Source organism: Podospora anserina, chromosome 2 (genome assembly GCF_000226545.1).
Source record: "Podospora anserina S mat+ genomic DNA chromosome 2, supercontig 2".
In the NCBI taxonomy this organism is placed as follows: domain Eukaryota; kingdom Fungi; phylum Ascomycota; class Sordariomycetes; order Sordariales; family Podosporaceae; genus Podospora; species Podospora anserina.
This window is the reverse complement of record NW_001914858.1, coordinates 3,260,535-3,273,189: the sequence shown is the minus strand read 5'-3', so window position 1 is coordinate 3,273,189 and position 12,655 is coordinate 3,260,535. Positions and strand designations below refer to the sequence as shown.

Genomic DNA, 12,655 nt, shown 5'->3' with positions numbered 1-12,655 from the left:
AACAGACGACGAGGTGCTTTCCAAAAGACAACTGCCAAAACAAAAGACAAGAGAAGGAGATGCAGCGAGAGTTGTTGGCTCTTGTTTTACGAGTTCCTGTGAGGAATAGTTCCATCTTCTAGGGGGGGCCGTGTGGGGGAAGGTTTCCGGCAAGAGCCAAGACCCAGCCGAAGACATCGCTTGCAGAGAAAAGGACAGGAAGAAAACACCTGCCATTCTGCGCCCCGTGTTCTTGGGAGCATCTTCACACATCTTCACCCCAAACCACGCCAAAACATTCCAAAGAAAACAGACCAAGTCATGCGGACCCTCAGACCCACAGACCTACCTGGCCAAGCATCGCTTACCACAGCCGACTGCTTCGGGAGAATTCACTCGCTCGACGGATTAATCCGCCTCGACGTTGCATCGCGCCCATCCGAACAATCTGAATCGTCTCTGGCTCACCTTGGTACCCCACGATACGCGGACCGTTGGACATGGTCATATACGCGGGAGCATATCAACAAGAAGCACATGCTTATGATCTGATCACCCACCTGGAGTTTCTGGCCGGGGCTCTTCCCCAAACCTGCCTTGTTGGACCTGCAGATGGCAACCACCTGATCTGGGGATGCGACTCTCCCGCCTTTAACGGGCCTTTTGACGACGTCACTCCCGCAGGACGGCGGGCCGGGCAAGGTTCCCCGCCTCAGTCTTGCTCCAGTTCAGCTACCTCCCCCATACTTTATGCTGCCTGACGTTACCTTACGATGCCGGTGAGGGTGGAAAATGAGTGCCCAAGACAATATTTCAGCAAAGAGGGATGTTCAGGAACCGATTATGCAGGCCTCGAGAAGGATGTGATCATCAATGTGATGCCTGCTGCTGGCTGCTCCTATGAGGCTGATCTCTGGGTCGCGATGGCTACGCGGACGAATGAGAGCGCTCCAACGCGTCGACGATTCCCTGATCGAGGGAAAGACGGTTACACCGTAATCTCAAAGCGGTTTATGCCCGCTTGTATTGACCATCGTTATTTGGTTCAGCCTCCACCATGCTACAGAGTGTTTCCTTGGGTGCCATGTGTTTGTGGCGCCCAATACCCCCATCTTGGACGACTGACCTTGGGGAAGGTAACGTCAAAGAGGAGTCGTCCGAGACATGAAGTGCATTAATAACCACCAGGTCGGGAGGCGCGCCGGCCAGCTTGCTCTGCTTTGCCAACCCCGCAAGCTTGCATCTGTCGTTTCGGTTCAAGCCTCCTAGGTTCAGGTCCCAGAACCCGGAGCTTGGAATACGTGCGCCGTCTGTGCTCGATATCCCGTCGCGAGGGCTTCACCGGCGTAGATACTCAACATGGCATACCGCTCATTAGTCTTGGGCGCCTTCGCCTCCACCTCTCTTGCCGCCAGCGTCGTGACGCCTCGAGATCCTGTTCCGCCTGGATTCGTCGCTGCCCCATACTATCCAGCGCCTCATGGAGGATGGGTCGCTTCGTGGGAAGAGGCTTACAGCAAGGCCGAAGCCTTGGTCTCGCAGATGACCTTGGCTGAAAAGACCAACATCACCTCAGGCATTGGCATCTTTATGGGTGAGTTATTAACCAGACATGGCTTATATAAAAGCACAAGAGACTGACTGACATGTGAATAGGGTCAGTGCCACCACCCTAATGAGACGTTTTTCTGATTTTGACTAACACATGATACGCTAGTCCATGCGTAGGAAATACTGGAAGCGCAGAAAGATTGGGGTTCCCGCGCATGTGTCTTCAGGACTCTGCGTTGGGTGTGTCGTCGGCTGACAACGTCACTGCGTTTCCTGCTGGCATCACCACTGGTGCAACGTTTGACAAGAAGCTGATCTATGCTCGTGGTGTTGCTATTGGTGAAGAGCATCGCGGCAAGGGCACAAATGTCTATCTGGGTCCTTCCGTAGGCCCTCTTGGGCGGAAGCCTTTGGGTGGCCGCAACTGGGAGGGCTTTGGATCTGACCCAGTTCTTCAAGCCAAGGCTGCTGCCCTGACGATCAAGGGCGTTCAGGAACAAGGCATCATTGCTACTATCAAGCATCTGATCGGCAACGAGCAGGAGATGTATAGAATGTACAACCCCTTCCAGCCTGGATATAGCGCCAATATTGGTGAGTGGACTCTTGCTCTTTGACGGACTAAAAGGCTGACTCCCCACAGATGATCGGACTCTGCACGAGCTCTACCTGTGGCCCTTTGCCGAATCCGTCCATGCCGGTGTTGGGTCGGCAATGACAGCTTACAATGCTGTAAACGGGTCTGCTTGCTCTCAGCACAGCTATCTCATCAACGGTATTTTGAAGGATGAGCTTGGATTCCAGGGCTTCGTCATGTCTGACTGGCTGTCCCACATCTCCGGAGTCGACTCCGCGTTGGCAGGTCTCGACATGAACATGCCAGGTGACACCAACATTCCCCTATTTGGTTTCAGCAACTGGCACTATGAGCTCAGCAGATCGGTTCTCAACGGGTCTGTGCCTCTTGACAGACTGAACGACATGGTCACCAGAATCGTCGCGACATGGTACAAGTTCGGTCAGGATAGGGACCACCCAAGGCCTAACTTCTCGTCAAACACCCGTGACCGTGACGGTCTGCTTTATCCTGCAGCTCTCTTCTCCCCCAAGGGTCAGGTGAACTGGTTTGTCAATGTTCAGGCTGATCATTATTTGATCGCCAGAGAGGTCGCCCAGGATGCCATCACCCTTCTCAAGAACAATGGGAGCTTCCTTCCCCTGACGACTTCGCAGTCTCTCCATGTCTTCGGTACTGCTGCCCAGGTCAACCCCGATGGGCCCAACGCTTGCATGAACCGCGCCTGCAACAAAGGAACACTTGGCATGGGCTGGGGTTCTGGTGTTGCCGATTATCCTTACTTGGATGACCCGATCTCGGCTATCAGGAAGCGGGTTCCCGACGTCAAGTTCTTCAACACCGACGGCTTCCCTTGGTTCCACCCTACACCGTCGCCCGATGACGTTGCCATCGTGTTCATCACCTCCGATGCTGGAGAGAACTCGTTCACTGTTGAGGGCAACAACGGTGATCGCAACAGTGCCAAGCTGGCTGCGTGGCATAACGGTGACGAGCTGGTCAGGAAGACTGCCGAGAAGTACAACAACGTTATTGTGGTAGCTCAAACCGTCGGCCCTCTCGATCTCGAATCCTGGATCGACAACCCTCGCGTCAAGGGCGTCCTGTTTCAGCACCTTCCCGGTCAAGAAGCGGGCGAGTCGTTGGCCAACATTCTCTTTGGCGATGTCTCCCCTAGCGGTCACCTTCCCTACTCCATCACCAAGCGCGCCAACGACTTCCCCGACAGCATCGCCAACCTCCGTGGCTTTGCCTTTGGTCAGGTCCAGGACACGTACAGCGAGGGCCTGTACATTGACTACCGCTGGCTCAACAAGGAGAAGATCAGGCCCCGCTTTGCTTTTGGCCACGGTCTCAGCTACACCAACTTCTCGTTTGATGCCACCATCGAGTCTGTCACTCCACTGTCTCTGGTTCCTCCTGCCCGTGCCCCCAAGGGCTCAACGCCGGTGTACTCGACCGAAATCCCCCCCGCCTCAGAGGCGTACTGGCCGGAAGGGTTCAACAGGATCTGGCGGTACCTCTACTCCTGGCTCAACAAGAACGACGCGGATAACGCCTACGCTGTTGGTATCGCCGGGGTGAAGAAGTATAACTATCCCGCTGGGTACAGCACCGCCCAGAAGCCCGGTCCCGCAGCCGGTGGCGGGGAGGGGGGTAATCCTGCGCTTTGGGATATTGCTTTCCGTGTCCCAGTTACGGTCAAGAACACTGGGGATACGTTCTCGGGACGGGCTTCGGTGCAGGCTTATGTTCAGTATCCTGAGGGGATCCCGTATGATACGCCTGTTGTGCAGCTGAGGGACTTTGAGAAGACGAGGGTTTTGGCTCCGGGGGAGGAGGAGACGGTGACGGTTGAGCTGACCAGGAAGGACTTGAGCGTGTGGGACACGGAGCTGCAGAACTGGGTTGTGCCGGGGGTTGGGGGGAAGAGGTATACGGTTTGGATTGGGGAGGCGAGCGATAGGTTGTTTACGGCTTGTTATACGGATACGGGGGTTTGTGAGGGGGGGAGGGTGCCGCCTGTTTAAGTGGGAGTGAGAGGAGGTGGATATTTTTGTGCTGTGGGCGGGAACTAAGCATAGTATATTTTTACAAACTATTTGCATACTCGCATAATTTTACCTGCTAGAAAAGCTCTTTCCGTAAGGTATCTTACCTATATACCTATCCACACGCATATGCACTTTGCAAACTCCATCGCCAGACCAGGTTGAGAATGGGTGTCCTGAAATACAGGTCGCAATATCCTTGATCTCATAGACTTCTTGTTTTGACTTCACCGAGATATTGTTTCAGCACATGGTCGTGTGGTCAAGTGGGTAGGGAAAAGAGTCTAGTAGGGCAAAAGTCATGATAGCACCCATTGCACATATAGCGAGACACAAAGATTTTACCGGAAATGAAAAGGTCTCTGAAGCGTGGTTCAAACTTTGAAATAGGCCTTTCGGCAGATGTCTATTTGTGAGGAGTTTTGATGATGGATTGTTTCTGTTTGAGGGTGATGTTCTTTTCCTTTTTTTTCTCTCTCTCTTTTTTTTTCTCTCTTTTTTTCTCTCTTTTTTTCTCTCTTTTTTTCTCTCTTTTTTTCTCTTTCTCTTCACCTTTTTCCCTTTTCTTTTCTTTTATCTGTCTCTCACTCTGTCATTAGTATTTGTGTGACTTGTTTCTAAGGCCTTTAGGAATCTCCCGAAATGTTTGATAATATGAAAGTTAAGAAATAAAGAAGTATGTTCACAGTGTACGGATTCCTTGTACTGTACCTGAAGCAAAATAAGAACTGAGAGGTACGTTCTAGTATCAAAAGCGAAGGCTCAACTCAGTCACTAAATCCAGAAACGTGGTGTTGCACAAAAGTCCAGTGAAAGTTGGAAGAGGGCCTAAGAGCGCGCCTGATGTGCAGATATCTATCCAAATATTTAAGAGTATCCAGTAAGCTACCTAATCTAGCTAATCCAACTTGTATGGTGCCAGCCATTATAATCCCACCATTACCAGACTCGTATCCAGAACCATACTATCATCCCGTCTATCCCAAATTCAAAAAAGCAAAAACAAAATGCTACCGCCCAACTCCAAAGACCGCCACCCATTTCTCTCCACTGCTTCGTTAAGCCATTACCACTGCCAAGGTAGGAGGATAACAAGCTGCTTATCTGTGCTGCTGCTCAAACCGTACCTTGTACCGTTCGCAGTAGGCAATATTCAGCGCCCGCGCCACAGCCGGGCACTTGGGCTGCTTCTCGCTAACCGTGCACAGCGCGATGCTCTCGCCTTGGGCAGGCGAGGTCTTATGGCGACCCCAGACGGCCAGCTTCATGCGGCTGTGCGCGTTGTCGCGATCCGGGGTGACGTACTGGAGGTTCCTGCTGACGATGCCCCTGGCGTACGGTGATGTCTCGAAGAGGAACTCGGCGCCATCCTCGGCATGGAGCTGCAGGTTGGTGTTGCGGTTGGTGCCCCCCGTAGTGGCGTGGAACCAGGCCGGGGCGGCGCGGGCGCCGTTCATCATCTCCGTGTGCTTGCTCCCCCGGGGGATGGTAGACAAGAAGATGACGCCGCCTTTGGTGGAGGGGAGGAAGAGGGCGGCGACGAGGCAGGACTCCCAGCGGGTGTAGGCGCCGGGTTGGGCCTGGACCCACTTCCAGTGGTCTTCGGCGATCTCGAGGAGGTCGGTCCACATGATGTCGCGGTAGTCCGTCTTGGAGACGATGATCTTGGTCCAGGTGGCGTTGTTGCCGCTGTCGTGTCTGGTCATAGAGTTGGCCATATTGAAGAAAGGGGGGGTGGGGTTATTGATGGAAAAAAGTAGTGTTTAGAGAGTAAGGGTGATGGCTTCTCGTTTAGCGATGGGAGCGGAAAATGATAATGAGAACCTGTTGACGAAGATCGTTGATTCTCGGCTAGCGAGAATGATGATGAGAGAGGGATTGACAAAGAAGATGCTGTGTTGAGTGAGTAGTGATGAGGATAGAAGCTGTGATATGCAGTCTGCCTCTTGAGTTCTTATACTGCTGAACGCGGTACTTGAGTTGGGAATATCTTCATGATAGACCTTGGTAGTTGTTTTTAGACCTCGACACCTCAAACACTAGCTCATAACGAACGGGTTGGACGGCGGCGTAAGGCCATTGCCGCAGACATGGAAGTGGCCATCAGGCCGTCCCGTCACGAGAGTATCTAATACAGCACCTAGATTACGAATTGATAGCGGCAGCCAGACGATGTGAGACATTGTCCTGCCTTTGTGCGGTGCTTGAGTTGGCCGAGCAGGTCTGGGGCTGAATCTAGCAAGCAGTGTTACTAGGGCGCATGTTACACACGATGCGGTCGCTGAAGCCCAATATGTCTATTTGTAGACGTTGATGAAACCAAACATATCCATCGCATCCCGCCGTGACGTTGGTGTTGACGTCGCGGCACACCGACCCTGAACACGATGCCCGGATTCCGCAATACGGGCGAAAGACATAGGTACACACTTGAGGCACCTGAGGTCGCTTACTGGCTCAGTAGTCGCTACCTTACCTTGCCCCACCTTTAGCACTGCCATGAGTGGCTCAACTGTAGACCCCTGGCAACCCAAAATCAATGACAACTCTTTGCCGCCTGCGCCAGCTAGGCTAGGTACACTTTCCTCCCAACACCTCCCTTTCTTCATATTCTGACCGTCCCTTACCTGAGCCTACACCGGACCGCTTTCGCATACCAGCCAACAGCAATATTATCACAGCATGGAGTGCACTCCCCCGTTTTTGCGACTGTCTCCTGACATACGCCGTCAGATCTATGAATGGGTTGGTTTGGCAGACTATCACCCGCACTTTTTCAGGTTGAACGGCCAGGAAACAGAATTCTTTGGCTTATTGATTTCCTGCAAAATCATCTATCAGGAAGCATCTACTTTGCTGTACTCGAGGAACAGGTTCATCATCCGCTACACCAGCCCTCACTCCCTTGCGCCTTTGAGATCTCTTACATCCCGGTCCTTGGCGTCTTTAACCTCACTCAGGGTCATTCTGAATGAGGCTTCGTGCCATCAACCTGAAGACGGCAACCACTCATACTGCTGCCATTTGCTACGTGTATACCCTTACGATGGCCAGACCTACTGCTCCCACGCCCATGGCGGCCTGCATCAAGCCCCGGCCACTCTTTCGGTCTCATCTACGAAGGATATGCTTGCCGAGTGGACGGACGCGGCTACCTACATGTCGGCTCATGTCAACCCCCGAGCTCTGGAAATAAAGCTCGTTTGTGACGTTCAGGAAGACGATGTCGAGGCAGCTCAACTGGCAGTGGCGCCCCTAAAGCTCCTATCGCCATTGGCCAACTGCCACGTTCGACTCTGCCGGAAGACAAACAGCCAGCTTCAACAGATTGCCGATGTCGCCGTCAAATACGCTCGTGGCATCACCCAGACGGCACCCGATGCGCTCACTAAGCCGTGCCTGTCCTCTTCGACGGCGCCATTAGCCAGTCACTTGCTCAAGCTTCCACAAGAGCTTCGTCTCCGCATACTCGAGTATACTGACCTCGTTACCCCGTGGAACGAGGTCACATGGAGTAGGCAAGGTCGAACATCCAGGAAATATTCCTTGTGCCGCGTCGGGTGCGAGTACGGCGCATCGTGCCCTCCTGAAGTACACAACGGATGCCAGTTCGTCGAATGCTGGACCATTGGTTGCTTCTGCCGTCTTCAGCATTCCGCCGCTTCGGATTCTTGCCGGTGCTGGGCGGCCCCAACCGACTTGTTTCTCATCTGCCGCACCCTCTACCTCGACGCCCAGGTGGTTTTCTTCTCACAGAACCGCTTCGTCGTGCACGACTACGACTCCTCCTCCCCATCGGACGTGCCAAACCACGAGGAGCTGTCGCCTCGCCAGTACCCGTTCGATCGCTTCGCAGTGAGCGAGTTTCTCCGCGACGTCGTTCCCCAGGGTTGCCTCGACATGCTCCGCTCTCTCGAAGTAGTCTTCCCACCGTATAACTGGGAAGTCTGGCCTCAGGACGACTCGTCCGCACAGAAGGACTGGCTCGTTACCGTCGATTGGGCCAAGGACAAGCTCAACCTGCGCGGGCTGACGCTCCGCGTAGTGATGGCCGATGTGAGCGACTGGGGCGCGCCGGACGACCGGGTTGACATGACGGCGGAGCAGGGCGGCGCCATTATAAAAGCATACCATCGTATCATCACACCCCTTCGACTCTGGGGTCAACCGAACTCCTCCTCTGACACGGTTTTGGCCAGGTTTTGCGCCAACTTGGTCGAACCAAGCAAACACACTTACTCGATTGAGGACCCATTTTGGGAGGAGGAGAGGTCCAGGGTGTTTGAAGATCAGTTGAAGGAGAAGGTTGAGCGGTTGGTGAGGGGAGATGAGCTGTGGGAGGAACAGTCTGGTCTTCCGGAGCCTCCTAGAGGGCTTTGGAAGTATGCGTTTCGCAGGGATGCTTAGGCAGCTAGCTGGATACAAGGCCTTGCATTTGTTGCTTGATCACGCAGCACACGAGTGCTTGGATCATTTCCAGGATTGGGCAGAATTCTGGGATTCGTGTGCCGTTCAGCTCGACTTCGCTGGGTAGAAAGGGTCTTGGTGGACATAACGGGATTTGAGGCACCGCTGGCAAGGGAATTATTTCACCAAACAACCGCAGAAAGGTTCTGTAGGCGGGATGATAATTTACCTAGTCATATAATAAAAACGCCCTAGGATGCAACGATAAATTTATATGTCCTTAAACCTAGTGAGGCCACTGGGATAAGCTAGACAGCAATGCAAATAGTTCTGCGCCTAGCTTTATTGTGTTACTGTTTGGCAGGTTGTGGGAATTGGGATTCAGGGGCTTCAGGGGCTCCGTGGCTCAAAACTGAAGTATCTTGGTAACCTCCAACATCGAGTTTAGTTTAACATATGTATACACTTTTTTCTCACATTGGCAGCATTAAAGTACGAGGTTTCGTGGTGTAGTTGGTTATCACGTCAGTCTAACACACTGAAGGTCTCCAGTTCGAGCCTGGACGAAATCAAAAGCTTGATATTTTGCTTGTCCCCCACTCTCCCAGCAGGCATCATCATTTTTTGGAACACCAGCGCCCTTCCAGCCTTCACTAAGATAGAATGTACTGTGTAGTGACAGCGGATATGTAAGAGAGGTACAGCATATTGCTCATGCTATCAGGAACCATGTAAATCTTGTATGCATGGAGAGGTTGACCAGCGCAAAAACACCATCCCGTGCTACACCAAGCGTATAATCCCATCCTCTAACCTCTTTGTCCGTGAAGTGTTATAATACATCAGACCCTCAACATGACACTCTCCTATTAGCTTATAATAATAGTCTCGTTCATTGAGTTGCTGCTCATCACCCTGGCGTTGCTGTTACTGTCCAGCCTTTCCGTTTCTTCTCCCGGGTTGATGTCGAGGACTTCGTGCTCAAAGGGGGAGAACTACTGGTTAGGTGTAGTTTTGGGGAGCGTAGCTCCGGCTTTTAATAGGGGTAATCTGGTGTTGCTCACCACCTACTGCTGGTGTGATGACCGCCATCATTTCGATCGATGTCCCCAGTTGCGCCGCTGTGATGAATGAACTGCCAGCCAACGGTTTCCATCTCCGGCCCAAGTCTCTCCAAGTCAAACTGTAGTGAGATGACAATCAAGCTCAGACAAAATATAGGATCGGCCAATGTCAGCATCTTTGTCTTATCAAGACTCAACAATGGACTCACAGGATGTAAATATCTGCGCCGGAAAAGCCGCCACCCAATAATTCTAACCTGGATCAACCACCGCCATTCCCATCGCTACTCCCTGCACTGCTTTCGCTATTACCAAGTCGTTAAATGACCTTGACAGTCCCTTCCCAGCGGTGCGAGCGAGAAGAGAAAGAGTCTAGATAAGAATATAATTCGGGGGCTGGTGATGGACAAAATAGCGGAGGGGAGAAGGAGGGGGCTGATTGATACTGGCTAGGAGAGGAGGTTTTGGGCGATGGAGAGGGAGGTGGTCAGCAGGCCGGCTGTGAAGGAGATTAGAAATATTGTGGTTGTGAGGTAAATTATCCGGAGGAGGGATCGGGAATACAAGAGAAGGGTTAAATGTGGTGGGAAATGGTTGGGAAGAGCACGGTGGGGGGAGTGCGGAAATTGATGGTATTTTAGCTGCGCTGGGAAAAGCAGAATCAGAAACGGGTGCAAGATGGAGATTACTAGCACTCCATGAGGGCGACGAGTTGCGAGACTGTTCGGTAGACATGGTGGCGGTTGCTGCGAGAGTAAGCAGAGCGACTCTCGCTGACAGGATGGACTGTCCAGACTATGGTATACATACCACCTCTCGCAACCAACTTCCAACAACTGCCTACGCACTCATTTGGTAACTGGAATGGTCAAATGGTTCAGCGGGTAAGACGTAGGCAGCCCGGATCAGGCAACGAACAATGCCCCTTGGAAACAAGGCTCCGTGGACACCTGAATTCGATTCCTCAGCGAGGCCCTGTCTTTCGAGATGGCCTTCAAGGAATTCGACCCCCCCTTCGACCGCCCCCCCATTACGAAGAAAACCCTACCGAGGGTTTCGTAGCTGGCCACCTCTACGGAGTTGGCCAGCGAGCTTTTGCCTTTTTTTCTCTTTTTCCTCTCGCAAGGCTCAAGTCAATCGCCTCTTAATACGTTAGATACAACAGACAAACACAACATGGACTGCTTGCTCATCTCGCGTGTAAGGTGAGATCTGGATGTTGTTCCTGAATAGGGAATCTTCTGCCAGGTGATGTAAAGACAATAGGATAGGTTTGCTGTGCCGTTTGAGGGCAGGAGAACAGATCGGTTAGTTTGTCGTATTGGATCAAGATGTGGATGATTGGTATGCATCGCCAACACGTCTGTCTTGTCCAATTAGATATCGAAAAAGACCTACCACAACGTTTGCATATCAGGAAGAGTGACATATTATATGTTGATCATCAAATTGCCGTGTGCGATGAACTCTGTAATTCTTTATGCTTCGTGAGGGTGTTGTAGGGATTGGTCGGGCGAACTATGAAAGACGATGGGATATTTAGAGGAGCTGAAATGACAGTTGATTCGACATGGATACATTGTTCAAAGTCTCATAATAGTTGTTTGCAGTACTGAATAGTTGCTTGCAGTACTGAATTGAAAACGGTGGTGATAACGACGGGCCCAAAGAAATATCGGTAGTCATTAGGTTTGAAAGGCAGCTCAACACGGCCGGAGATCAGTCTGCTCCTGCCGTTTATTTTCACCAGGCACCTGCTCCTGGCGAATGGCCATGACTGCAGCAAGCAGTTCCTTCCCTGACTCCGGCGACTGCCCTCTTGATTTGATTTTCAAACTGACTGACTCACACCTTCCCCAACTGCATCACTTCAAAAGTACAACCTCCCAACCATTACTCAACCTTCAAACCTCTTCCTAGCATCAACTCGCAAACCCGGTATTCAAGAAAAGGAATTCAGCATGGCGACTGTTGAGCCCCAAACCAGCGAAGAGGATGTCGACTGGCTCTGGGGTTGCTGAGCCGATGAGGAATGGTTCATTGAAGAAGTCATCAAACCCTACACCCGGCTAAATATCAAGCTGTTTGATGTCGACGTCCCTTTCCTACGCACAGTAGAAGATATATTCGAAATGCAAGGCGCTCAAGTGGATTTCAAACCTCCGCTCTCCCCCCCTGACACCACGTTCTTCGATGTAAAACGGCTTTTTCGGCTGCTTTCAGCCGCAAATCCTCCACGAGGTGAAGATGTTTTCTCAGTCCAGGAACTGGATGAGCGATACAACCTGGTTAAAGAGGTTTAAGCCCGGCTCTCTCTCCTTTGCGCCGAGCCGATGGAGCTCGATGACGAGGCGTTTGCTGCTATGCTGCCCGTCACCCCACTGGCTACGCTGAACAAGTTGGCGAAAGAGGCAATGTCAGATGAGGAGGTACTTAAATGGTGTGGCAGACTATGGGCAATCAGGCCCTTGATCCGAATGTGTAGGTTGAGGTGGAGTAGAAACAGTATTAACATACAGTCACTAACAGTCAATGCTGCCTCTAGCTTTTGAAGGACTAGAAGCTCTCGAGGACTATGAGACGGATCATCCGCCCCGTAGCAGCACCGAAAACCCGTGTCTAATTAAGGGGACGGTATCAGAGATGTACCGCACTGAGATCGGTCACATCATTTCTCCTCTAGTCAACCTTGACCTTGGGAAGACCAAGAAATTTCTCCAGTGCTTGGAGCAAGCATGGCCTTTGCTCTTTGATTCCGCCATCGACATCAACTCCAGCAAAGATCTGTTTCGCCCTTCTGGCTCATCGGAAGTCAAAGAGAAATTTATCGACAATGAAAGCTGGAATCAGATCTGCCTGGGTCTCACTGTCAAAAGACTATGGATGCACGCCCGCTTCGGCCTCAAATATCTTAATCCTGGCAGCAAAGCATTCGACAAGGAGGGGTCGGAAACCCAGCTCCAGCTTCATTGGATCAACACGAGCTATTTCTCTCTCGAAGATAGTCCACTGCTGTGAGACATGAC

General features: G+C 51.9%; 4 protein-coding genes across 4 annotated transcripts, besides 1 other annotated feature; 3 read left to right on the top strand and 1 right to left on the bottom strand.

The window, feature by feature from the left end:
- Positions 1 to 1,338: 1,338 nt before the first annotated feature.
- On the top strand, positions 1,339 to 4,137 carry PODANS_2_9330 (uncharacterized protein; the record flags this gene model as incomplete). Its single annotated transcript, XM_001911706.1, has 3 exons — positions 1,339 to 1,573; positions 1,708 to 2,124; positions 2,174 to 4,137. 3 exons carry the CDS (start codon positions 1,339 to 1,341, stop codon positions 4,135 to 4,137), a joined length of 2,616 nt encoding a protein of 871 aa, XP_001911741.1.
- Positions 4,138 to 5,258: 1,121 nt separating this feature from the next.
- Positions 5,259 to 5,876, bottom strand: PODANS_2_9325 (uncharacterized protein; the record flags this gene model as incomplete). The annotated part of the gene is made up of 1 exon (XM_001911705.1): positions 5,259 to 5,876. One exon carries the CDS (start codon positions 5,874 to 5,876, stop codon positions 5,259 to 5,261), a length of 618 nt encoding a protein of 205 aa, XP_001911740.1.
- A 964-nt stretch (positions 5,877 to 6,840) lies between these two features.
- PODANS_2_9320 (uncharacterized protein) lies at positions 6,841 to 8,565 on the top strand (the record flags this gene model as incomplete). Its single annotated transcript, XM_001911704.1, has 1 exon — positions 6,841 to 8,565. The coding sequence occupies one exon, from the start codon at positions 6,841 to 6,843 to the stop codon at positions 8,563 to 8,565; it is 1,725 nt and encodes a 574-aa protein (XP_001911739.1).
- A 498-nt stretch (positions 8,566 to 9,063) lies between these two features.
- Positions 9,064 to 9,137, top strand: a tRNA (tRNA-Val).
- Positions 9,138 to 11,962: 2,825 nt separating this feature from the next.
- On the top strand, positions 11,963 to 12,647 carry PODANS_2_9315 (uncharacterized protein; the record flags this gene model as incomplete). Its single annotated transcript, XM_001911703.1, has 2 exons — positions 11,963 to 12,058; positions 12,159 to 12,647. 2 exons carry the CDS (start codon positions 11,963 to 11,965, stop codon positions 12,645 to 12,647), a joined length of 585 nt encoding a protein of 194 aa, XP_001911738.1.
- Between the last annotated feature and the right edge of the window lie 8 nt (positions 12,648 to 12,655).